General features: G+C 39.2%; 2 protein-coding genes across 4 annotated transcripts; both read right to left on the bottom strand.

The window, feature by feature from the left end:
• Positions 1-239: 239 nt before the first annotated feature.
• On the bottom strand, positions 240-8,557 carry ifi44g (interferon induced protein 44g). The gene is made up of 8 exons (XM_026197889.1): positions 8,508-8,557; positions 1,985-2,211; positions 1,850-1,898; positions 1,574-1,772; positions 1,321-1,479; positions 1,077-1,248; positions 771-871; positions 240-681 (listed from the first exon to the last, which is right to left on the bottom strand). The coding sequence occupies exons 2-8, from the start codon at positions 2,160-2,162 to the stop codon at positions 514-516; spliced, it is 1,026 nt and encodes a 341-aa protein (XP_026053674.1). The 5' UTR covers positions 2,163-2,211; positions 8,508-8,557; the 3' UTR covers positions 240-513.
• Positions 4,157-25,982, bottom strand: map1sa (microtubule-associated protein 1Sa). Of its 3 annotated transcripts, none has more exons than XM_026197888.1 (8): positions 25,790-25,982; positions 22,401-22,502; positions 16,852-16,934; positions 15,675-15,815; positions 12,932-15,538; positions 7,262-7,835; positions 5,728-5,942; positions 4,157-5,545 (listed from the first exon to the last, which is right to left on the bottom strand). In XM_026197888.1, exons 1-8 carry the CDS (start codon positions 25,944-25,946, stop codon positions 5,390-5,392), a joined length of 4,035 nt encoding a protein of 1,344 aa, XP_026053673.1. In that variant the 5' UTR covers positions 25,947-25,982; the 3' UTR covers positions 4,157-5,389. The 3 variants fall into 3 exon arrangements, with proteins under 3 accessions (XP_026053673.1, XP_026053672.1, XP_026053671.1); XM_026197887.1 differs by having other exon boundaries at positions 7,262-7,850; positions 12,947-15,538; XM_026197886.1 differs by lacking the exons at positions 4,157-5,545; positions 5,728-5,942; positions 7,262-7,835 and adding exons at positions 9,243-10,641; positions 10,824-11,038 and having other exon boundaries at positions 12,358-15,538; positions 25,790-25,981.
• Between the last annotated feature and the right edge of the window lie 1,019 nt (positions 25,983-27,001).

Raw genomic sequence — 27,001 nt, 5'->3', positions numbered from 1 at the left:
CTCTGAAGGAAAGTCCTGTCATATTAAAGTTCTGACCGGCCATGCATTATTATTGCGTCTTTCTTGTTTTCTCGTTATAACGAATTAATTTTCTCGTGATCTCGACGGAACAAAAGTTACAAAAAGTTACAAAACTGCGCCAGCAGGTGTCACTATAGACCTGAAAATAACTGATGGGTGCTGTATACTGTATATCCACTTTACTGTACGCGTTTGGGATAGAATATGCAGTATTGTTAATTACTGACATTTAATTAATTCAGATCATTTGTGACAGTTCAACAGAACAATAACAAGAACAACAAGTTTTGGCCTCATCATTTCAACGGGACAAAACTGAGATGAACTCATTTTGGGCACTTCTGTATTTTGTAGTGTGAATTGTTATTGTAATGCTCCACTTTTTCAAACATTATTAAACACACCTGAACAAAACAACCAGGGTCTTCAGGATCACTAGGAAGTTACAATCAGGCAGGTTTGATCGAGACTGGAGCAAAACTCTGCAGAAGTTTAATCAGTGTCGTCTTGAAAGAACAGATTCACGTATTGTAAGATGTGATCAACAGCTTTGAGCAGCAGAACATCAGTGTTTTCGTCCAGGTCCAGCTCTGAGCAGTAGTTCTTCACCGGGACGATGTAGGATGTGGCCATTCCCAGCAGCTGCCCAGTCTTCTCCATCTAGAGAGAGGAATCATGAGACGCTCAAACAGCAGAACACGGTAACGTCAAGCATTCAGATGTAAAGATTATAATCGAGCGTGACATACGGCCTGCTGAACGGCCCTGCTCTTGTAAACCTGGGTTATATCCCTTCTGGTAGCGTTACACACCTGGTCCACATGGGTCAGTAACGCCACCTGGTGTACACCTTCAAGACACACAGTGATATTAGACGTTTCACAGCTCGAACCCTGGATTCACAGACTAGTCCCAGACTCAAATGCAATTCTGAGCTGTTTCGATCGAAGGAAACTTGCACAGATCTTAAAATGTGTCAGTGCCTTTGTTTTGTCTTACACTTACTTAAAAGTAAATGTATAGCACATACGGTCCACTCTTCAAACACAACTCACCTAAGTTGCTGATGTGTTCTCGTAACTGTTGGAAAGTGGCACCAAAGCTTTTGGCGTAGGAGCCGACTTTAGATCCGTCGATCACAAACACCACACAGTGCACTTCATCATTAGTGCTCGGTTTCCTGACGAAGCCCACAGTCTCGGCTCCAATCGGCTGCTCGGGACTGAACTAGAAAGACAACGCAGAGTTTTACTAACAACTGTGCTGTTAAATACACACTTGGTCAACACAACACAATACCTGGTGTCCCTCTGGAGCGTGGCCTTTGATGACAGACAGTGCATCGTGAAGAGTGAGTCCAGTGCCTTCTCCTTCACCTACACCCATCACGTCACACAACACCAGAGCCGTGGGCTCGTCTGTGTCCTCTCCTGCTCCTCTGATGGGGTACGAGCGAAGCTGAGGAACAACAAGAAGAACACACTGCAAAATATAGCTTGAGCCTCTCGGAAAAATCAACACAGAATCCCCGTGCAGATCTGGTCACATTTACCTTTTTGGTGAAGCTGGTGGAGGACGAGGAGCCCACCATGGCTCTGTTGAGGACCCGTCCTGAGAAGACCGACTGGACGGAGCTGATGAAGCTGGACTTTCCCGCCCCGACGGGACCGAGCAGCAGCACCCGTGCTTCAGTGACCGTCTCACTGGCTGGTTTAAATGACCTGACCGTCTCCTTCAGTGCCTCTCTCACCCTGAACACATCACTGTTAGATGCAGCTGATACCAGGATGTTATAAAAACTAGGAAAGTTATAAATTGGTCTACTTACTCTTCACTCCACTCCGTTTTTCTCCACTCGTTTTCCAGCAAAGATGAAGCTTGTGTTAAGGTGTAAAATTAACAGTCATAAACTGAGCACTGGGAGTTCATGGAGCATTTGCATGTTTGAATATGTGTATGATACCTTCGAAAGTAAACTGAGGTGGAGGTGCGGTTTCGTTTTCAGGTTTGCTAGCACCATTGATGATTGAAAAGGAGGCTGGAACTGCACTAGGAGTTGAGCCGAACACTGAGGATGAAGTGACATTGACTGCTGGGGGATAGCCAAAAGATGAGGCGTTTAAACCGAATCCTCTATTCATTCTCGATCAGAGAAGGGGGTGCTGTCGCTGATGTGTCTAGAATCAAAAACTAGCAGATACAGGACCGTACAAGATTACTGAGGATATAAAAATATCAAATCTATACTGTAAGAGTTATATGTGACCCCGGACCACAAAACCAGTCACAAGGGTCGGTGTTTTATCTGAGTGAATGAGCTTTCCATTGATGCATGTTTTATTAGGATCGGACAATATTTGGCCGAGATACAACTATTTGAAAATCTGAGGGTGCAAAAAAATAAATAAAAATAAAATAAAATTGAGAAAATCACCTTTGAAGCTGTCCAAATAAAGTTCTCAGCAATGCATGTAACTAATCAAAAAGGAAGTTTTGATATATTTATGGTAGGAAATTCACAAAATATCTTCAAGGAACATGATCTTTACTTAATATCCTAATGATTTTTGGCATAGACGAAAACTCAATCATTTTGACCCTTACAATGTATTGATGGCTATTTGTACAAATAAACCTGTGCGATTTATGACTGGGTTTGTGCTTCAGGGTCACATATGTTAGTGTTAAAATTATAATGTTGGATTCTTTTCCTAAAAAACAAAAACAAAAAAACAAACAAACAAACAAAAAACATAGGCCTACATTATGTAATATTTAGGCTAGTGATATATATTGCTTATTGTCAGAATTTTGACTATAAGATTTTACTACTGACATTAAAATTACAACCATATATATATATATATATATATATATATATATATATATATATATATATTAGTAAAGTCTTTTTAGGGGGTGTAAATATGACTGGTTAGACATTTTCAGTATAATACCTACTAGACTTCATTATGGTATTTTTGTGAGGTAGACAATGTAGCTTTTTTTTCAGTTTTTAACTAGGCTACATAAGGCTGATGATACACTGGGCAGGTTTGTGAGCAATGTTGCCATCAGTTGGCAAAATATGTGTCGTTTTAGTATCGTTATTAAGAGAAAACATGTCGTTTTAACGACAAAGTGTCTCGTTATTACGAGAAAATACTGGCTATGGTTTAAACAACACAAGACCTCGTTATTGAGACACATTGGAGAACAAACAAATGTAAGCGGCAGCAGGTCGAGACACTCTCTCTCTCTCTCTCTCTCAAATTTACGCGTTCAGTGGCTTATTATCAGAGTTATAACTGTTACCGTGGTATTTCTGTGAGGAACACAGTAACTCGGGTACAGTAGGTCACTGCAAAACAAATTAAAACATACTTACGACAATGACATGAAAGAGAGCCGAGGCAACAAGTGAATGTTTCAATATTGAGAAAACGAAACTGTGTGTTGTGTAAGTTTGACACCTGGCCAGTAGAGGGATGCCTTTTCAAAGATTAAAGACAAAACTCATCATCGACACAATGAAATACTAAGGACAAACATGTCACGTCTTCAAGACGTTATTTTATCAGTCACTTCTCGAAGTCATATTGTTCCAGAAGATCCCTGTTATTCTACTGATTAATAAAATCAACCGAATTGACCAATCAGATTTCAGCACGGAGTCTCTTTTAGTTTTGCACTTCCTTGCACAAATAAATGTTTGGTCTGATTGATGAATATCGTTCATTTAGTTTTACTTAAGCCTTCATCTGAGTTAAACTAAAGTTTAATCAAATATAATGATTTTTATCAATGTATGTGTGTGTGAGAGAGATACAAATTAACAGACGTTAAAATGACCAGTTTTCTTGAATTTTTCAAGCTACTGCAGAAAGACAAAAACCCACTCAGTGCTTTCATTCTTAATTTATCAATTTTATTCAACATTTCAAAATACGCTTACATTTTTTTAATTAAGTACTAAAGCATTAAAGCCTGTTAGTGACATTTAACACATTTGTGGTGATATTTTATTTATTGATTGTCTGGTTTCTCCTTATAAGAAAAACGTATGAAAAAAAATAAAAATTTAAACCGTACTTGTACCTTTTTAATTTTAATTTTATCGGCTCAGGAAAAAATAAAAGTGCAATTTTGAAAAACATGGCCGCATTAACTGTTGCATTAATGGCTCTATAAAGTACAAACAAATAAGAAAATGTCTAATAAGAAAATTGTGTGGAACTGTCTCCACCTGATCACAATTAAACTTTTTATTGCTCAGAAAGTTTAGCAGCCATTGCGGTGACAACGTACACATTGGTCGAGCTTGTCTAAAGATAAATATCAGGAAAGCAAGGTGATCAGCAAAAAGTATTCAGAACTCAAATTAAGTGTCGTGAATGACATGCTGCTTTAGTGTTTGTCGATGATTGCAAGAACATTAAAGCATTCAGCTTTGTATACATAATGTGTCTCTAAGCGAAACGAGCCAAGTATGTGGGACAAAGAAAAAAAAAAACACAAAGATTATAATATTCTCCACTCTTAATAAATGCAGAATTAAAATGTTTCTTGGCTGTCACTATGTATATTTTCATATACGCTTCACAAAAAACACTTTACTTTGCTACGTAGTGTTCACACACAAGTCATTTGATGCACTAAAATTGTTTTTTTTTCTTACATTGCGAAACCACACTTTCCACTGAATGTTTAATCTGGAAATGTATTTGGTACAAATGACTGTACTAGAGAAGTGTTTATCTAGCCAGATGTCTGATCATGTACTGACAAAAGTGGTGCAATTCTAGTAAACATGAGATTTGAATTGCCTTCATTTTCTCTCTAGAAGAAAATCAACTTGCTAAAGGTTGCACTGACAGACCAAAAAAATTAAAATACTGTGGAGTGCATGATCTGCACAGTGAAATACAGGAATACATCTGCCCTTAACAAAATATCAAGTGTTAACCTGCATGTCTGACTCTATTCTGCCAAAGCTTTCAAAGCGGCATCAAAACTGTGCAAAATGTAAGCAATGTAGGACCATAAGATATGGTAAACTGATCAGATGAATGTTAGATAATCAACAAGATGCAATGAATAAAATCACATGATCAAGTGTAAAACTGCTAAGAATAGCCACAAAGAAAACAAATGGCGAAACTGTCTCCTCTGTTCACACAGAATCCTAACAAGCAGCGGGTGTAGATGTGCAGAAGTGTTAACATTACAGAGAAGTAATTCCCGACGAATGGAACTGAAATGCTTCGTCCTGCTGCTCAAGGTAAAGCGTGAGAGACTGAGAGACGACATTTTGAAAGTGAACAGAAGTGCTCAAGTGACAGGCAGGGGTGTGATTCTTCGGGTGTGTTTAAAACTCCACTTTGCATGCTGGGAAGGTCTCGTCCTGCATGGCTACGGTGCTGTTGCTCCCAAGCACCGTGATCGCTAGATCTCTCTGCCGTTCGTGGGTCTCCTGGTACCAGCTGTGCATGGTCAGCGAATCAAACGTGGGGATCAAAGTCACCTGAAAAGTCACAGAAAAGCTGTTAAACAACTATTGATCAGTGAACTGGTCAAGTGACTATCTGTCGTTTGTGTGAATTTCAACCTCTGTAGAGATTGGGCATGTATACTTAATATGTCCTACTGCTATAGAGCACTTTGAGCTTGAGAAAGGGGATGTAAATAAATAAAACATCTACTTACCTGAACATCTGGCCAGGATGCTTTGCCCTCTAAAAGAGAGTCGAGAATAGATCTCATGACTGTTTCCTTGTGCGGCTCATCTCCACTAATTATATAGCAGGATGAACGGAGGCGTCGGAAAAACTCCACATCCACAGTAGAAGCTGCTGAGCCAGAGGGCAAATATGCCAAGTCCAAACAGATGGGTACTGAACTTGAATGTGCAGTGACAGAACCTGCAAAGGAAAGCAAGAACTTTATGACATTTGGACTTCAAAGCAGATTTCCTGATGTCCCTTCCATTTATCCATTCTGATATAAATGGAAAGCTTTGGGGCCATTTGTTTCTGCAAATGTATTGCTGCACTGGAGCTGGTTGGTCTGATTCAAGTTTTAGAATTCTAATTAAAGATGTTCACCGAACACCAGTGAACTAACAAATGGACAAGATATTCTCAGAGAGCAGTGGCACTTTTAAGGGCATAAAAGCCTTGTTTGGACTGTCAGTCCAAATCCCAATTTTTTTGCATGTCTGATTGTATTTTGCAGGAGTGAAAGGCAAAAAACATCACATGAAATCATACTCTAAACACATTTCTGGAAATCTGTTTCAGTCTGGCCACTCTCTTTGAAATTTGGATAGCCTTTTTGCCTATGTCACCTTCTCATGCAATGTAAAATGTAAACACATCAAGCAGATTCTCTTTGGAGAAACAAGGATTGTGTTGTGTTAAAGTGAAAGTTGAGAGAAAAATTACAAATACTCCTTGTCTACACACTGTGCATTCCATCTTCCTAAGTTTCTACCACTGCCACAAGACAAAATAATCCAGCGAAATCACAACATGTTTTGGTGTTGTAATACGACATCTGTATTGCAAACCCCCTTGCATGTTTTTTTTTAGCGTAGGCATACCTATGCACCATAATTTACGTTAGGGCTGCTCCGATCACGATCGGCCGACTGTAATGCGCATCTCGTCAGTAAAGCTGGTTATCTAATCAGCGGTAAATTCCATCAGGTGCGTGATTTCACATAGAGCAGCTGTTACTCCACAGAGCCGTTGTTAACTGAGAAGATGCGCAAATAAATGCTGAAAATGAACGTGGAATCATGCACCTGCTGGAATTTACCGCTGATTAGAGAACCGTCTTTACTGACGAGATGCGCATTACAGTCGGCCGATCGTGATCGGAACAGCCCTAATTTCAGTAGAAACCAATGTAGATATTCAGTAAAACGTAAAAGCGCCACAAGACACACAAATTGCAACTGAACAGTTGCGATACACGATGAGGACAGTCGGTCATTTAGATACACAAATAATTGGATATGGACTGAGTGCAAACATAGCTTTGGAAATGCAACCTATTAGAAAATCAAAAGTTTATAGTTAACATGTTAAAATCCCGTCAGAGATATTGTGCCTTTAAATTAATTCCTTTCAGTTTATCATCTCTAAAAATTAGCCTCGCTAATTGACTAGGTGAATATCCTAAACGATCCCCAACATATGTGTGAGTCATATTTCTAGAAGGAGCAATGAGCACTTACCAGATGAGGACTTTGAAGGCACTAGTCTAGATCCGCTAACAGCATTGCGGGAAGCAGGTCTGGTGTCCAGACTGGATGTTGGCCGAATAGTTCCAGTGGCAGACACCGGAGCACCAGTCTTTGTCTTTCCACTCTGTGTTATGATGCTTGCAGATGCAGTCTTTGTGGACACTGGTGCTGTTTTTTTGGTCTTTGATGTTACATTCTTGGAAGATTTACCCAGACCATCAGCCTCTGGGTCAGCCATGCAAGCACCCGGCTGGGATGGCAGTGGTGGTAGGTCCTTCATTGGGGCAGGTGGAGGGTCTTCAGTGACATGCTGGGAATTGTGGTGTACCGAATGGCTGCTAGGGTGGTCGTGAGGGTGGTTGGGTGGAAAGTCACTAGGTTCCTCATCAGAGTCCAAGTCCTCAGTAATGGAGGGACACTCTTCAGTGGCTGGTGGCACATCAGAATCAGAAACCGAGATGAGAGAGACGTTGACAGAGGACGTCGTCTCCTGACTTTCCAGATGATCGCTACTACTGCACTGTCTAACTGGCTCCAGAGAGTGGTCAGGACTTGGGGCAGCCACCTCAGAGGAGAGTCCCTGTTGATTCTCTGGAGAATCGTTTTTTTTGAACAAAAACAAAAACATAGGCCTACATTTTGTAATATTTAGGCTAATGATGTATATTGCTTATTGACAGACTTTTGACTATAAGATTTTAGGCTACTACTGACATCAAAATTACAACCATATATATTAGTAAAGTCTTTTTAGGGGGTGTAAATATGACCAGTTAGACATTTTCAGTATAATACCTACTAGACTTCATTATGGTATTTTTGTGAGGGACACAATGTAGCTTTTATTCAGTTTTAACTAGGCTACATAAGGCTGATGATACACTGGGCAGGTTCGTGAGCAATGGTGCCATGAGTGGGCAAAATATGTGTCATTTTAGTATCGTTATTAAGAGAAAACGTGTCGTTTTAACCACAAAGTGTCTCGTTATTACGAGAAAATACAGGCTATGTATGTATGGTTTAAACAACACAAGACCTCGTTATTGAGACACATTGAAGAACAAACAAATGTAAGCGGCAGCAGTAGAGACACTCTCTCTCTCTCTCTCTCTCTCTCTCAAATTTACGCGTTCAGTGGCTTTTTGTCAGAGTTATAACTGTTACCGTGGTATTTCTGTGAGGAACACAGTAACTCGGGTACAGTAGGTCACTGCAAAACAAATTAAAACATACTTACGACAATGACATGAAAGACAGCCGAGGCAACAAGTGAATGTTTCAATATTGAGAAAACGAAACTGTGTGTTGTGTAAGTTTGACACCTGGCCAGTAGAGGGATGCCTTTTCATAGATTAAAGACAAAACTCATCATCGACAGAATGAAATACTAAGGACAAACAGTTCACGTCTTCACGACGTTATTTTATCAGTCAGTTCTCGAAGTCATATTGTTCCAGAAGATCCCTGTTATTCTACTGATTAATAAAATCAACCGAATTGACCAATCAGATTTCAGCAAGGAGTCTCTTTTAGTTTTGCACTTCCTTGCACAAATAAATGTTTGGTCTGATTGATGAATATCGTTCATTTAGTTTTACTTAAGCCTTCATCTGAGTTAAACTAAAGTTTAATCAAATATAATGATTTTTATCAATGTATGTGTGTGTGAGAGAGATACAAATTAACAGACGTTAAAATGACCAGTTTTCTTGAATTTTTCAAGCTACTGCAGAAAGACAAAAACCCACTCAGTGCTTTCATTCTTAATTTATCAATTTTATTCAACATTTCAAAATACGCTTACATTTTTTTAATTAAGTACTAAAGCATTAAAGCCTGTTAGTGACATTTAACACATTTGTGGTGATATTTTATTTATTGATTGGCTGGTTTCTCCTTATAAGAAAAACGTATGAAAAAAAAAAAAATTTAAACCGTACTTGTACCTTTTTAATTTTAATTTTATCGGCTCAGGAAAAAATAAAAGTGCAATTTTGAAAAACATGGCCGCATTAACTTTTGCATTAATGGCTCTATAAAGTACAAACAAATAAGAAAATGTCTAATAAGAAAATTGTGTGGAAATGTCTCCACCTGATCACAATTAAACTTTTTATTGCTCAGAAAGTTTAGCAGCCATTGCGGTGACAACGTACACATTGGTCGAGCTTGTCTAAAGATAAATATCAGGAAAGCAAGGTGATCAGCAAAAAGTATTCAGAACTCAAGTTAAGTGTCGTGAATGACATGCTGCTTTAGTGTTTGTCGATGATCGCAAGAACATTAAGGCATTCAGCTTTGTACACATAATGTGTCTCTAGCGAAACGAGCCAAGTATGTGGGACAAAGAAAAAACAAAACAAAAAAAACACAGATTATAATATTCTCCACTCTTAATAAATGCAGAATTAAAATGTTTCTTGGCTGTCACTATGTATATTTTCATATACGCTTCACAAAAAACACTTTACTTTGCTACGTAGTGTTCACACACAAGTCTTTTGATGCACTAAAATTGTATTTTTCTTACATTGCGAAACCACACTTTCCACTGAATGTTTAAATCTGGAAATGTTTTTGGTACAAATGACTGTACTAGAGAAGTGTTTATCTAGCCAGATGTCTGATCATGTACTGACAAAAGTGGTGCAATTCTAGTAAACATGAGATTTGAATTGCCTTCATTTTCTCTCTAGAAGAAAATCAACTTGCTAAAGGTTGCACTGACAGACCAAAAAAATTTAAATACTGTGGAGTGCATGATCTGCACAGTGAAATACAGGAATACATCTGCCCTTAACAAAATATCAAGTGTTAACCTGCATGTCTGACTCTATTCTGCCAAAGCTTTCAAAGCGGCATCAAAACTGTGCAAAATGTAAGCAATGTAGGACCATAAGATATGGTAAACTGATCAGATGAATGTTAGATAATCAACAAGATGCAATGTATAAAATCACATGTGTACAACTGCTAAAAATAGCCACAAAGAAAACAAATGGCGAAACTGTCTCCTCTGTTCACACAGAATCCTAACAAGCAGCGAGTGTAGATGTGCAGAAGTGTTAACATTACAGAGAAGTAATTCCCGACGAATGGAACTGAAATGCTTCGTCCTGCTGCTCAAGGTAAAGCGTGAGAGACTGAGAGACGACATTTTGAAAGTGAACAGAAGTGCTCTAGTGACAGGCAGGGGTGTGATTCTTCGGGTGTGTTTAAAACTCCACTTTGCATGCTGGGAAGGTCTCGTCCTGCATGGCTACGGTGCTGTTGCTCCCAAGCACCGTGATCGCTAGATCTCTCTGCCGTTCGTGGGTCTCCTGGTACCAGCTGTGCATGGTCAGCGAATCAAACGTGGGGATCAAAGTCACCTGAAAAGTCACAGAAAAGCTGTTAAACAACTATTGATCAGTGAACTGGTCAAGTGACTATCTGTCGTTTGTGTGAATTTCAACCTCTGTAGAGATTGGGCATGTATACTTAATATGTCCTACTGCTATAGAGCACTTTGAGCTTAAGAAAGGGGATGTAAATAAATAAAACATCTACTTACCTGAACATCTGGCCAGGATGCTTTGCCCTCTAAAAGAGAGTCGAGAATAGATCTCATGACTGTTTCCTTGTGCGGCTCATCTCCACTAATTATATAGCAGGATGAACGGAGGCGTCGGAAAAACTCCACATCCACAGTGGAAGCTGCTGAGCCAGAGGGCAAATATGCCAAGTCCAAACAGATGGGTACTGAACTTGAATGTGCAGTGACAGAACCTGCAAAGGAAAGCAAGAACTTTATGACATTTGGACTTCAAAGTAGATTTCCTGATGTCCCTTCCATTTATCCATTCTGATATAAATGGAAAGCTTTGGGGCCATTTGTTTCTGCAAATGTATTGCTGCACTGGAGCTGGTTGGTCTGATTCAAGTTTTAGAATTCTAATTAAAGATGTTCACCGAACACCAGTGAACTAACAAATGGACAAGATATTCTCAGAGAGCAGTGGCACTTTTAAGGGCATAAAAGCCTTGTTTGGACTGTCAGTCCAAATCCAATTTTTTTTGCATGTCTGATTGTATTTTGCAGGAGTGAAAGGCAAAAAACATCACATGAAATCATACTCTAAACACATTTCTGGAAATCTGTTTCAGTCTGGCCACTCTCTTTGAAATTTGGATAGCCTTTTTGCCTATGTCACCTTCTCATGCAATGTAAAATGTAAACACATCAAGCAGATTCTCTTTGGAGAAACAAGGATTGTGTTGTGTTAAAGTGAAAGTTGAGAGAAAAATTACAAATACTCCTTGTCTACACACTGTGCATTCCATCTTCCTAAGTTTCTACCACTGCCACAAGACAAAATAATCCAGCGAAATCACAACATGTTTTGGTGTTGTAATACAACATCTGTATTGCAAACCCCCTTGCGTGTTTTTTTTTAGCGTAGGCATACCTATGCACCATAATTTACGTTAGGGCTGCTCCGATCACGATCGGCCGACTGTAATGCGCATCTCGTCAGTAAAGATGGTTCTCTAATCAGTGGTAAATTCCATCAGGTGCGTGATTTCACATAGAGCAGCTGTTACTCCACAGAGCCGTTGTTAACTGAGAAGATGCGCAAATAAATGCTGAAAATGAACGTGGAATCATGCACCTGCTGGAATTTACCGCTGATTAGAGAACCGTCTTTACTGACGAGATGCGCATTACAGTCGGCCGATCGTGATCGGAACAGCCCTAATTTCAGTAGAAACCAATGTAGATATTCAGTAAAACGTAAAAGCGCCACAAGACACACAAATTGCAACTGAACAGTTGCGATACACGATGAGGACAGTCGGTCATTTAGATACACAAATAATTGGATATGGACTGAGTGCAAACATAGCTTTGGAAATGCAACCTATTAGAAAATCAAAAGTTTATAGTTAACATGTTAAAATCCCGTCAGAGATATTGTGCCTTTAAATTAATTCCTTTCAGTTTATCATCTCTAAAAATTAGCCTCGCTAATTGACTAGGTGAATATCCTAAACGATCCCCAACATATGTGTGAGTCATATTTCTAGAAGGAGCAATGAGCACTTACCAGATGAGGACTTTGAAGGCACTAGTCTAGATCCGCTAACAGCATTGCGGGAAGCAGGTCTGGTGTCCAGACTGGATGTTGGCCGAATAGTTCCAGTGGCAGACACCGGAGCACCAGTCTTTGTCTTTCCACTCTGTGTTATGATGCTTGCAGATGCAGTCTTTGTGGACACTGGTGCTGTTTTTTTGGTCTTTGATGTTACATTCTTGGAAGATTTACCCAGACCATCAGCCTCTGGGTCAGCCATGCAAGCACCCGGCTGGGATGGCAGTGGTGGTAGGTCCTTCATTGGGGCAGGTGGAGGGTCTTCAGTGACATGCTGGGAATTGTGGTGTACCGAATGGCTGCTAGGGTGGTCGTGAGGGTGGTTGGGTGGAAAGTCACTAGGTTCCTCATCAGAGTCCAAGTCCTCAGTAATGGAGGGACACTCTTCAGTGGCTGGTGGCACATCAGAATCAGAAACCGAGATGAGAGAGACGTTGACAGAGGAAGTCGTCTCCTGACTTTCCAGATGATCGCTACTACTGCACTGTCTAACTGGCTCCAGAGAGTGGTCAGGACTTGGGGCAGCCACCTCAGAGGAGAGTCCCTGTTGATTCTCTGGAGATTTGTGATGCTTAAATTCACATGGTGAAACCAGACATAGATCAACATCATGTGGAAGGATGTCAATCTGTGGTCCAATGAGGTGATTCTCAGATTCATCATATGTGTGGTGACTATTATGAGATGTTTTTAAAGGTAAAGACATATCTGTTTTGGGGTCACGGTCTGCTAAATGTCCATTAGTGTATGCCAAGCTGATCATCTCTTCCTGTGAATGACAAACAGGCACTTGTTCAAAGGAAACCGATAAGGAATCATCTACTTCGGTGGAGTGTGGAGAGCCAACCTCTGCAGGAAAGGAAGTGATGCTGGGAGAGCCATCGGGTAGAGTATCTTTAAGAGAAGTTGAGGAGAGAAAGCTTGATTGTCTATCTTGTGATGATATGGAGCTGTTTTCTATATTGCCTCTTGAACAACCTGCCATTGAGTTCTTGCAGATTTGCTGACCGTCTTCAAAACCAAGAGCAGAGTTGCTGAGACCTACCTTGCAATCTTCAAGCCCTGAACCGTTCTTCCCAGAGTCTGTGGGGGAAACTAACTCAAGGGTTTTTTCTTCTGAGCTTGTACAGCCATCATTTTTGAGGCATCCATCGAGCTCTGTTGTCGTGAGATCAAAATTAACACTTTTCTCACTCTTTGGTGTCTTTGAAAGTGGGGAGGGAAGTCCAATAGCACTGTTCGGGCCAGAGACCCCATCCATACTGCGAAACTTCTCTGGACTTTCATCAGTACCTGTTGTAGAGCCATTCACCTGATTGTCATTGTTTCCAGAGGCACATTCAGTTCTTGAGCTCAAAGGGTTGCCTTCAACATCATGCAATGGCCCATGTTCATTTTCCATCCCCAACTTTTCCAACTGAGCAGTACTGTCCTCAGATGTAGATATCTTTGACTGCTCTGCACTTGAGGGTTTCAAATTGTCAGGCTCCTTTTTGTCTGGCTTTGGCTTCCCTTTGGTTATAGAATCCTTTTTTGGGACCATAAAGTCTTTCTTTAGTGAGCCATTCTTGCCCATTGGCTTTCTAGACTCAGCATTACCTGGCAAATTTCCAGCTACTTTCTTAACATCCTTAACCAAAGGTTTGGTCATTTTTTTGTCTTCTGGTTTGACATCTTTCTTAATCTCCTTTTTCAGCTCGGGTTTAATATCTTTCTTGGGCTTTGCACCAAGATCTTTTTTCAAGGGTTCTTTCTTTTTCTCTACATTCTCGTCTTTCTTTGTCATACTTGTCAGTGGCCTTTCCTCTTTCTTTCTAACTTCCTTTTTCTCATCTTTAACAGGTTCTTTCTTAGACACTTGCTTTTCAGGCTTAGAAGTTCTTGGTTTCACATCATCTTTTGGTTTTGCTTTTTCCTCACTCTCTTTCCCTTCTTTTGGAACAGATTCATTAGTGGGTTTAGTCTTTGTTTTAGTGTCTAGCTTTTTCAAATCTACTTTGCTTAACTTGTCTTTGAGTGTGGCACTACCAGATCGAGATTCTTTGGAAATACTCTTAAGGCTTTCCTTGCTCTCGGCACGCTTTGGCTGTTTATCCAATTTTGGTGCCTCAAGGTCCTTCAAACTAACTACTGGGTGTTTAAGGAACTCTAGATGCTTTAGTCTCTCTAAACCTTCAAAGATCTTGGATTCTGGAGTGCAGCCAGGAAACAGAACACGAATGATCTTTTCTGTAGGATTAGCTGGGTGCCACACCAACAGTGCACATATGGACACCATACACTCTAGAGGGATTTCAGAGGTTTTTAAATTTGGAGTGCTGCCAGGCCAAGTTTGCAAGAAAGTTTCTAGTTCCTTGCTACCTTTGACGGGATTGAGTACATAAAGATCTAGTCGACCTACACCCATCTTCTGGAAAAGAATTACTGGCTCGACAGTTGGCCCAGCAGAGCGACTGATCTGTTCTGGAAAAATTGACAACCTTTCTAAATGCTTTAATGTTAGGGAAGCCTGATCACAACTCCGAAGGACCCTGGAGTCACTCTGTAATGTTTTGAGTCTTTCTGAGGCATTGAAAAATACAACACCTATTTCAGGAGATATCAAATTCCTCTGCCAGTCTTCGTTGCTCTGCGATCCAGTAGACTCTTCTTCTTGTTCAGCTGCTTTTCTGTTAAATAGGCTGTTTATACCAGGTAGATTATCCACACCAGCATGGGTAAGCAATACGGAGTCAACTCGGTCTAGATGTCTCACCAGTTTCCAAAAACAGGATCGAGAATCAGACCCCCCATTGACTAAGACGTTAAAACCATTCACCGCAAAGAAGGCACAGTCACCTCTTCCTCCAGGAAACACATAGCAGCAGGGACGAGACAGTTTTAGGAAGCCAACTGTACTGGGTGGTTCGAGCAAATCAAAAGGCGAAAGAGGTTCAAGAGACTCTGACAGATACTCTGTGAACTCCTGAAGGCCCTCCATCTCTGGGAGCAATAACGGAGGATTGGTTTTAATTTCTATATAATCTTGCAAATTATGCTTTTCTAACTGGGATTTTTTCCACATCCCAGATTCGGGACAGCTCAGAGTTAAGCTGGCTTTCTGAGCAGGGTCTGCAGAGCTCAGAAGATCTCCAATCTGTTTTAAGGAAAAACACTTCCTATTAGAAAACAGTATATTAATACTAATTAATGTTAATATGTTAATTGTTGTTGAATAATAAAAGAGTACAATTTACAAAATAAAGAAAATATTTGACAAATGCTTGACTGACCTCTTCATCTGTAAATATCTGGATAAAGTCATTTAGTGAAAAAGACCCTTCTTGTAACACAAGATCTCCAGTCTCTTCAACACATTGTCCAGCAAGAATTAGCAGCTTGTGAAGAGACGTATCAGAAATAAGCCGGCGAACCTAGAGAATTAAGAGAGAATTAAAATGTGTAATGATTGTTAACCTTAACAAATCTTGTTAAAAGAGTATAAACAAGCTCACATTAAATCATAGAAACGGTATTTAGCCCTCAAATCATGACCTTAACTAGAACTAAATTTTAAGAGGGATTAATAGAGGACACATGGCTGCGGCTTTGGATAGTAAAAAAATACATAATTAAGAGCAGATATAACCAAAGTATTTCAAGGAATGTGTCAACATTTCCCTGTATTTACACGGTCTAATGCCAAGTAGCCCAAATACCAGTCAAATAGCTTTCATACATTTATATGAAAAGAAATGCAGTGGAAAGAGAACAGCAAAGGAACTGAAGGTGCAAGTGAGTAATTGTACAGCAAAACCAATAACCTATTTAACAGTTTCAACAAAACAGAAATCAAGGTACACAGTATCATTTATACCATAAAGCAAATGTTAATTCAACTTTGATTTAGAGTTGGGTACAACACAAGAAGAGCTAGCAATACAAAGTTTCAAACATAATCTAGAATAGTGTAAGCTAGAACTGGGAGGGATTTAAAAAATGTAAATGCACAGTTTTTTAGTTTTTTAAATATAGTTAATCTGTATTTCAATGACATTTAACAGTATATATCTTCTCTAAAATGGCTTAATTTCTTAACGTATAACTATAATATTTGCAATTACTTACTAGTCTTAAAAATGGCAAAACTAGTCTAGCGACCACATTCACCACTGCTCTGTGAAATTTCACAGGCCAATCCAGTCTTACAAATAGGAATTTCATCATGCAGATTTCTTGACTCAGTGCTATTGCCAATGGGGTTTTTGCATGCTCAATGTTACTGAAAATGTCTAAGGTTACAGCACCTTAATGATATCTTATTTGAGAAATGTAATAGCCCAATAAAAAGATCAATGTTGCTTAATTTTGTATTGCCGACCATACTTAAATTCAAGCCTGCAAACCAGTTATACCAAGTAAGTGTGATATTAGTGTATTGCAATCTGCACAAAGCACTTCAACACTCACCTCTGAACAGACCAAATCATGAGATGGGTTCACTATCACCTGGGTCTCAAGCACATCCCCGTTGTGCTGCAGGGTCTTCTGGCCTGTGGATAGAGGCAAAGAGTGTGGCCTTTTAAAAAGTTTGTGTATGATCAATAACAGTGGGAAATTATTTAACATTTTAGTATATAAATGTTGCATGCAGAAGCTACAGCATAGTTACAAACATGACAGCAAAACACACAATTTGAAGATTCCTGATAATTTTTCACATTTTTATCTCTCTTTCTAACGAACCTTTCAATGAAAGATGCCAAATGCTACGAATTAAATGTGGTCACAATGACCCTTGTTGCGAAGTTCTAAGCCATTTATTTGAATAAAGCACAGCATACTGTAGCACCTGGATTTAAAAATGTCCCATCACTGAATTCTTCATCAAGACCACGGCCAAAATGGTGCAAAGACCACCAGATCAGCTGCATATATGAATTGCATCATGCTGCATCATATTGCTCTAGTCAAAAAGTTTTACTTCCTCAATAACTTTCATCATTCATGACAACAATATCATTTAGATGCAGTGGATTAGGAAGTACAGGATGTTTAGGACTGGCTGCATGTCATGACATGTTCCTGTCTTTTCCACAAACAATGAGCAAACGTGAGCTGATGGTAACTCTAGCCTCTCTGCAGCAGAACTAGTTGAAAACACATGGTAGGAAGCATCTCTTTCCTTCCTGTATGCGGACATACTGCTATGACAACATCTTTCAGCCTTTAGTCACAGAGAAGTTGGGAAACAATATCTAGGGCTTCAGACCGATCTACAAAACCAAATTAGTTGAGATTGTGGCAGCGGCACCATTAAATTAAATGTTAAAGGACACAACTACCAATAATATTAGTCATATTTAATGGCCAAAAAAATAGAAGCAATTCATTTAAGATATTGCATGAATTGAAAATGCAAACTTTTTTTAGGCTTAAAACATTTAAAGAGAAGAAACTATAATTCTAGACTTATTCAGAGCTTGGATTTCAGAAACTTTCTCAATTTCTAAGTTACAAAGCTCTGCTGGTGCACGGTGACAAAACAAATCCCTAACTCAGCTAGAAACAGATGCCATGAAAGCAGAACCTGCAGCACTGTTGTTGTGTACAACCATAATAAAACTCCAGTGAAGCTGATGCCTCAGATCTTATCAAAGAGTAATTATGTGTTTGAGGAGGCCCTTCCCCTGCCACGCATTACAAACAACTGCAGCACAGACCATCACATCTGCTGCTGAACACAGCTCTTCAGAACAGACACATGAAATACAACAGCATATGGAAACAGAGCGCTACTCATGTTGTGTACGGGACGCTGTCAAACATATTGCAGGCCCTTGAACAAACACACACCCAGCTGGTCCTGTTCTCTGTCATTTGTGTAAATAGGGGTGAGGGGTTTAATCTGATCTATCTGCTGCTCGGGACGTTCTGCTGGGACCATCTGCTCTGACAAACACATGACACAGCTGAAACACACCTTGATAGCTGTTAAACTAGTACTAGGAGATACTAGCAACAAGGAGCTTCCATGGGGACATCAACTTTTTTAATTATTATTCTTAATTCTTTCTTTCCAACAGTGGGACACCATTAAACAAACTGAATCAAAGCACTAAAAACCAGCTATTTTTCTACAAAGAAAAAATGTAATTAATATAAACTCAATATACAAAAAAAGGTAAATGATTCCAACATACAGTGACATTTTTGGGTCTTAAAGCAATTTGCGGAAAGAAAGAAAGAAAGAAAGAAAGTTATTTTTCATAGCTTCCATGACCATTTATCAGCAAGTCAAAAATGGTGTCAATAGTTTTTGTGCATATTTGACAAGATTGATAAGCATCTCATTTCAAATGAACCATTGAATTGCTCTCAATCAATCACTGCTATTGATTTTATTTATTTTTTCATTTAAAACTTTTAAAAACTAAAAAATTTTTATTTCTGCTTGGAAATCACAAGGCCTGAATGTCGAGTTATCAAACCAACTGGAATTTTAAATTCCCCTAAACTCTACCCAGATACCATAAGTATGTCTCGAAAGCCCCTTTCACACTGCGATTCCGGCAAATACACGGGTAAAGTGTTCCTGCAATTGTTCCCGGGTCACTAGATTTTGCACTTTCACACTGCCAGTGATTACCCGGGATATGTGCGTGCTTTCACACACAACTCGTAAAGATCCAGTAACGACACGTGACATCAGCGCGTGACGTGTAATGTACGAGTCGAAATCATTAGGCACGTTATACTTTCACTGAAGCAAGAGAACGATCTCGGCGTCAGCGCAGAAAGTGAGGAACTAACTGATCTCTGCTTCATTACAGTTTGCACATATTTTTTCGTCACAAACGTTGATCTTCTTTCAAAACAGCCGGTAAAAGAGTCGCGCGATAACCTGCGTCATCACTTCGACATGAGAGCTGGCTTTTGTTCACACAGCGCTCGTTCCGGGTTCAACCCGCCAATGTTACTAGGTCCCCGACCCGGGTTCAATGCCGGAATCAATCCCGGGACGTGTTTGCTTTCTCACAGAAGGCGACCCGGCAATGTTCCGGCAATTTGCCAGGTCCGACGTGCAGTGTGAAAGGGGCTCAAGAGTTCAGGTAAAGGCTGCTTCGCGTGTGCTGGAATATCTCTTCTCTAGATTAAGGGGGATCCAGAAACAGGGTTTAGTATCTACTGCCTTGGGCCAAAAAGCTCACTACTTCCAAAGTGTACACAAACTCCAACATCTTTCAAATGAACCCATCATGAGAGATGAGGAGTCTCACTGATGTGGTCATACATAGTTTTATGATTTAAATAAAACTATGTATGTATGTGTTTTATTATACCATACACCAGGGATAGGCAACTTTGGTCCTGGAGGGCCACTGTCCTGCAGAGTTTAGCTCCAACCCTAATTAAACACACCTGAACAAGTCAATCAGTGTTTTCAGGATTACTAGATAGATACAGGCAGGTGAGTTTTTATGAAGGCTGAAGGTAAACTCCAGGACCGGCGTTGCCTATCCCTGCCATACAGACTGACAGCACTGTGGACATAAACCCATTTCCAGGAACAGGAAGGAGAAAGCTCTTCTGACAGAGATCAGAGCGATGTGCCAGTGACACTCCTGAACAGCTGCTCAAAGATTAGTCAGGATTAGTCAGCATGTGTTGCTGGAAATGACTGGGTCAGTATACCGGTCACAATCAGCGGGAACTAATCCTACATGAACACACTGGGAGGGTGTACAGGGATGTACAGGCAGGAGGATGGGGTTAAAGAGGGACAGTGGACAATGACGGGGTAAAGAACAGATAAAAAAAGTTGTTATTCCATAAAGAAAATATATAATAATTGTATTTCTTTTTCATTTTACAGTGCAGTAGTAATACATTTGTCATAGTTTCTTCAAGTTAAACCAACCTTTTATTTTGAAGTGCGGTCACAAAGAAAATTTAGTTTCTGCATGCATGAGACAACAATTTTAAATCAAATGCAATAAAGTGTTTTACGCTTTAATATTCATCCATATCGCTGTGAAGTGTACAGCCCAAATTTTGATTTATTCATTCAAAATTCACCAAATTCCACGAGATTCCGCGTTATGTTGAAAATTCCATTTTATTCAAGATTCTAGATTTTTATTTGTCACATGATCAGCCAAATACAGAATATGACCTGCAGTGAAAAGTAAATCCATAAAAATTAATGTAAATGGATGTTAATGTTATGACTGAATTCCACATTCCCCTATGGGTGGAAGACTGAACTTCTTCCCAATCGTATTCAAACCCTGCTGCTTCAACACAGTGCCTTCATTGTACAAGGCAAATCAAAACATGGAGAGCTCGAGCTCCCTGTGATTATAAATGCCCAAAAATATTAATTCTTGAACAACACACAGAAAAAGGAGTGTGGCACTGAAAGGCAGTGTTGTTCTGGGCACAGAGACATTTACAGTCACAGACTCCTCTGTGAGGGGACGCTCATGAAGAGAACAGTTTGAGCCCGAGGGGACGTTCAGATCAGAGACGCTTTCACATGCACTTCAACATCCAAGTCAGGATAGGAGATACTGTGAACCAAAGCTCAGCTTATTCTTCTCTATCATCAGCGTCTATCATCTTATGGCTGTTTTTGCAGAAATGAATTACCTTAAACTACATTTTAATATGAACAAAGGCTTCACATTTGCACTGCGTGTAAACTTTATTGACATGAAATTCCCTTTAATCATATATTATAAGCACCTCAACAAAGTCAGACCCACTTTGAAACGACGATAATCGGCAGATAATTGCTCACAGACAGGATGGCAGCAGCTGGTTGCTAAAAAAGAAAAGCCACTGCTGCTGATTCAACCCTCATTGTACAACCATGCTTACTTTAGACAAATACTGTCGACGCTATCCTGACCAACTTCAGCAGAGCTGACAAATCTGACATGCAGGCGACCGGTGAACTGCCAACTATCAGACAAAGGACTTATATATCTATCCATAACTAATATATATCAATGTTTCTCCACTGCTGAAGTCAGAGAAGAATCAGACCAGCCAATGGTCGCCCACAGCATCAAAACATCACTTATGCACATCACTGTGCCTTTGAGATAAAGGAGAGGAATACACAAGACACATTTAACAGGGTCCTGAGGACTCCTTTGGGCAGCACAGGTTTAATAGACAATGGGAAATTTGATTTAGGCCTGGAGAACTTCAGCTGTTCTGTCAGCTGCCAAACTCCAGTCTGAAGCCTCATTCAGGACATTGTTAGCTTTGCTATGGAACACAACATTTCTTAAGAGAGATGCAAAGTTTTTGCAAGAGAACATGAAATCACTGGAATATAATTGAGCTAATATTCTTTTCAATATCTAGCGAATATATTGCATTCTCCCCAAAAAAAGAACAAAAAACTTTAGCATTTCACCCAAGAAACTTTAAATTCATTTGCAAAAACTTGTGCGTTCTGTCACTTTGCATTTCCTGAAAAAATGTTTCCTTAAGATACTTTGAGTTCACTTGCAAAACGTTTGCATTTACATCACAAAACTTTGCATTCTCCCCTCAAAAGACGTTATTTATTTGTAAAAACTTTCGTGCTCTCTCTCTCTCTCTCAAAAAAAAAAAAAAAAACTTTTGCATTTCCCACGAAGTAACCTTTGTTCACTTGCAAACTTTTTGATTTCCTTAAAAAACTTTTGTGTGTGAGTATAAAATCTCTGTATTCTCCAAAGAAATGTTACGCTCACTTAAGGAAAATTCTTCCTTCGTCCAAAAAAACTTTTGTTCACTCACAAAGAAAGTTTTGCAAGGGAATGCTATTTTTTTTTTAAATAAATGCTTTTTTGCAAAAGAACACAAAATCATCGCAATATAATTTAATCACATATACCTTTCCATCACTATGTCCCTTTAGGGTCGTACAATACTCTCAAATAAACATTAATCAAATTTCACAGATCTCCCTCCAAACAGACAAGAGCAAATAGTTCATATGTAGATTGTTCGATTCTTACCTTTGAGGTCTTCAGAGACGAAAGCAGAGTGTCTTGAAATAAAGAGTTTGAGCTGTTCATCTATGTTGCAGGCGCTCAAGTCGACGTCCCAGGAGCGAACACCTACACAAAGATGAAAGCAGCCCAGTCAGACTGCAGTCAACACGAGCAAAAGCTGAATTATTCATGGAGCACATTCACTGTCCACTGAAGATACTGACATTGAGATCTTCTACTGACAGACAGCATCCTGTGGTCCATGCACCAAGAGACACTGACAGACTTGATTTAGAAACCTTCTGGTGAGATTACTGTGACTGTGGTGCAATAAATGAGTAAACCACCTCTCTCAGAGTTTATGAGAAAACATGAAACCAAGCAGCGCTCTTCTCTAACTACATATTTTATAACCAAGCAAGAGGTCAAAGTCGGTCTGAGTTTTTGTTCTCTGGACAGATATAATGCAAAGACAGAGAACAAGAGTAGTTATACACAATTCAACACCTATCTGGAATTTTTTATTATTTCCCCCTGAGCCAAAATAAGGTGACCTCTTTCTCTGACTCACTCAAGAAGAACTCTACTACTGCAATGACTGCATGGTTTTCCTCACGTACTGCCCAAATGTGGATGGTAGCAATATACTTCGGCAGAACTCTGCGTGTTTTCCTAGCCTCTAACATAGCATGACAAAAAACAAACAAACATGTGAAAAACATCAGCTCTGGAAATAATGGATCTTAATGTCTCTCTCATATGTTGCATTCTGAAGTTTATTTTAGTAGATTAACTGGTTCAGAAGATTTAAATCTATAATGCACAATTTTATTCCCTCGCTGAAATATTTAGCTAAAGGCTGTGGTTTTATAAACTCTGTGTTTAAATGTTGCATTTAATATTTAAAATGTATCCGTTCAAGCATAATGTCGTCAACCTCAAGTCCATTTAATAAAAAACTAAAATAAATAGTAAGTTTGGCTGTTTCATAATATAAACTACGTAAATTGATAGTCTGATCTATTTTAAAACATACCACCCACCTTTTATATTAGCGTTAATGTATTTAGCTTTAGCTTTAGTTTACGTGACACTGCTTTCCAAAAAAGTGAAAAACATCTTACACGTTTTAGCCATACATTTAATTTATGCGACAATGATATTTTGGGGGCCTGCAAATGCAAACTTTTAAAATTAAGTTTCAAAGTGGGAGTTTTTGAACTATAGAAAAACATGAATTTGTGAATTGAATTTCGTGTTCAGTCTATAAGCTGTGTGTTTATAGTGTTTCTTTATAAAGAGACATCGCCATCTACTGGCCTGGCGTGAATAATACAGCATTTTTAGTTGTTTTCATGGATCCATGTGAACGGAAATAGTTTTGACAATACTGTTTGTATAGTTTTGACAATACAAATCCTTTAATAAAATTAAAGTAAAATCTTTCCCATTTTTAGTACATTTGTTGTCGTGTAAATAGCTACTTGGGTAGACAATTATTTTTCACCCCAAAAAATCCATTGTCTGTTTCCAATAGTGTAATGATGTTTAAAGCACAGCTCAAACTCCCTTTCAAACCAAACATCTTTCTGTTGGTCAACACGGTGAATTCGTTTAACCAATTCGAACCCAATTCAAAATAAAAATTTTTTTACGTTTTTCCATGAAATTCCCAATCGCATGTATTTCTATTGAAACAACTAGATATCGCTTTGAAAATTTGCCAAACAATGTTAAATGTGACCACATCTCAACAAAGTAGCTTGTTTCGAAGTATCTTTTCCAACAATGGTAGCTATACGCATTGATACGCAAGTTATGTGTATGTGTTTGCTAGCATGTCGAAAGAGCGTTTCGTCATTCATGTCAAATGCTGCACACTTATGTTTCCAGACTGGTTTGTTTTAGCTATAACGATAAAGAAGTGTGGGAGCTGATCACGTTTTTAATGAAAGTGGTTCAGAAAGTGCTTATGATTTACGAGCTATCTGCGAAAACACTCTCACACTCGCTCAGAGTGATGAAAAACACACCACTGCGGACGCAGAACGAACTGCACGACTGCAGAATTGCTTCCTATTTAAAGTCTCTGACAGCATTCAAAACATGAAAGAAATCTTATTCCTGTCCGACTACCGAGGTGGAAGGCTGCAGGAAGAAAAGGAAACGCTGGCAGCAGTCTCAAAGAGGATGTGTGCGTATCGGTCACACGACCCTTGTGTATAGCAACAGATAAAGAGACGGAAAATCAAAGGAAAGCAGATGTTAGCAATCCCAGCCGCACACACACAGTCATCTCACAATCAACTCCCAATCTTACCAACTAGAAAGTGTATAAACCCAGTCTTAAACGTCAAAAGACCAGCTTACGCCAGTCTAATCAGTTCCCTTTCAACAAGGCTGATGTATCGCGCACATTTTAAAGATGGACTATGAACCAACCAGCGCAATGAGGAAGGAGAGTCTGCAAACACAAGGCTGGCTATATATAGCTGTTCTGCTTCGCTTTTCAGGGCCTTTCGACAGAGAAAACAAGCCAGAGACGCATATCTGCTGCTGTATGAATGCGCTTATCTTTCTTTCATAAGAGGGTGCGTTCAGATTGGAGGATTGGAGAGATTTCAAGCGGACCGTCTGAACGGGGAAGTCACGTCGGCTTAGCCATGCTGAAGTAAATGAGCTGCATTATTGATGAACTGCAGAGCAGGCTGGGTCTCTTTATGTGCTTCGGGATCCAGGGGCCAAACATCTCGCAGAAGAACCAGGAAATACTGAAAAACCAACACCATTATAGGCAACATAAGCAGAGGCAAGCTGTTATTTAGTCTGTCGAGTCCAACTTTGTAGAACTTCCCCGTATCGATTTAAGCTTTTATGGGATGTGTTGAAAGCCGAGAGCCCTCATTCATCTCATTTTAGTTCCTCTCAGCTGACAAAATGAAGAGAGGTCAAGGTCACATGAACAAAAGGGAGTCTCTTGAGTTGATATTTGGTTACATTCATGCCATGTGACAGCTTTCAAGAGACTTTTTAGTGGTAATTCTGCATGCCATCCACTCGTCAGGCTTTTATATTGGATAACAAGCCATCACAGTCTTTCAGGTTTAAAAAGATATGTCTGAACTAGTCGTAGAAACTTTAAACTAGAAAACCACAGTTCTCTATATCGTATTAAGACTTATTAAGATTTCTCAATATCTTATTAAGAACTTATTAAGCCTATTTGTACAAATAATAATAAACAATAACAATAATACTGATAAAACTCTAGCAACATGAGCTACACAAATATATTTTCTGATGAAGCTGCTACACTGTTTCTCTCTTCGTGAACTCAGAGAGTGATGATGGGCGAGGGGAGCGCGCGCTGGCTCTCATTCAATCATCATCACACACTTTAGACGAAACTTTACCTCTCTCGATCTCTGACACTAGTAAGTCCACAAATCCGGCCGGACCGGGCTGTCCAACAATGACCAGCAGTGAGTATCTGTCGCTGCAGAAGCCGAGCCGAGCGCTTTGGCTGGAGCTCTCCATGCTTGCCAACTCGCCGATGTGCTCTGCCGCCATGTTGCAAAGTTCACACAAATTCCTGATGTGTCCGATTCACGAGCGAGTCTTTCGTTTGACTCGGTTCGCTATAATGATTCAGCCGAACCGATTCTCTCTGGATCTTTGACGAAGAACATGCTGGGAGGGAAAACTGGAGCAGCATATGCATTTTGCCACTAAATATGATTTATTTGGGATGTTAAAAATGTATCTGGCACATATATACATTTCTATACATGTAGTCATTTAACAGATGCTTTTATCCAAAGTGACTTAATAAGCACAATGGAAGCTATAATACAAAATCAAGAAAGGTGCAATGATATACAAGTGTTATAACAAGTCTCAGTTAAACGTAGAACACGTAGCAAGGGCTTTTAAATAATATTTAAAAAAAGAATAAGAAAACAGATAGAATAGAAAAAGAATAGAGCAAGCTGGTGTTAGATGAGTACTATTTATAAGCTACTCAATACAACGAATGTCTGTATTATAACTTACTCAAAAAAACACAGATGATACATGACAGCCAGATTGAAAATGCTACTCGTGGATATTCTGGTATCAATTTAAACTCGAAAGAACCGATTCACTGAAATGAATCGTACGAACGAACCGACACCGTCAAATGAATCGGACAACCCAACGGTAACACAAGCGATGCGCTCAGGGAAACACCCACAGTTTATATACATCTGACGTCATTTGTGTCCATTTAGAGATGGTACAGATATTACAAATGGGTATTTTGGAAGGATTTAGAAAATTGGGTGTATGATAGAAATGTGTGTAATTGATGTACCTTTTCATTTTAACAATGACTATGTAAAAACTAGTATGCAGTTATTTTGATAGGAAAATGCAAATTATGGGCTCTTCACAAAAAAAAAAAAGTTCTTAGATTTAATTTTATAAATTATTTTTCAAACATAAATTAAAACATGCATTTTAAACACCAATTAAGAAACAAACAAATATATATATATATATATATATATACTATATGTCTAATAATTAATACACATATATTTTATTGCTATTTCTAAACACGTGTGGTTTTAATGAATGGTCGT

The sequence above is a fragment of the Carassius auratus genome, chromosome 22 (assembly GCF_003368295.1).
Source record: "Carassius auratus strain Wakin chromosome 22, ASM336829v1, whole genome shotgun sequence".
Lineage (NCBI taxonomy): Eukaryota > Metazoa > Chordata > Actinopteri > Cypriniformes > Cyprinidae > Carassius > Carassius auratus.
This window is presented reverse-complemented; position numbering and strand designations above follow the sequence as displayed.

Bases quoted from the DNA above. Each gene is read 5' to 3' on its own strand.
- map1sa (XM_026197888.1), bottom strand. From the start codon at position 25,946: ATGGCGGCAGAGCACATCGGCGAGTTGGCAAGCATGGAGAGCTCCAGC. The intron at 22,503-25,789 runs GTAAAGTTTCGT...ATCTTTGTGTAG, and splicing joins AGTGTCAGAGATCGAGAGAG to GTGTTCGCTCCTGGGACGTC. The intron at 5,943-7,261 runs GTAAGTGCTCAT...TTTCCTTTGCAG, and splicing joins GCCTTCAAAGTCCTCATCTG to GTTCTGTCACTGCACATTCA.
- ifi44g (XM_026197889.1), bottom strand. From the start codon at position 2,162: ATGAATAGAGGATTCGGTTTAAACGCCTCATCTTTTGGCTATCCCCCA. The intron at 1,899-1,984 runs GTATCATACACA...CCTTAACACAAG, and splicing joins ACCTCAGTTTACTTTCGAAG to CTTCATCTTTGCTGGAAAAC. The intron at 682-770 runs GTATGTCACGCT...TCCTCTCTCTAG, and splicing joins GCAGGGCCGTTCAGCAGGCC to ATGGAGAAGACTGGGCAGCT.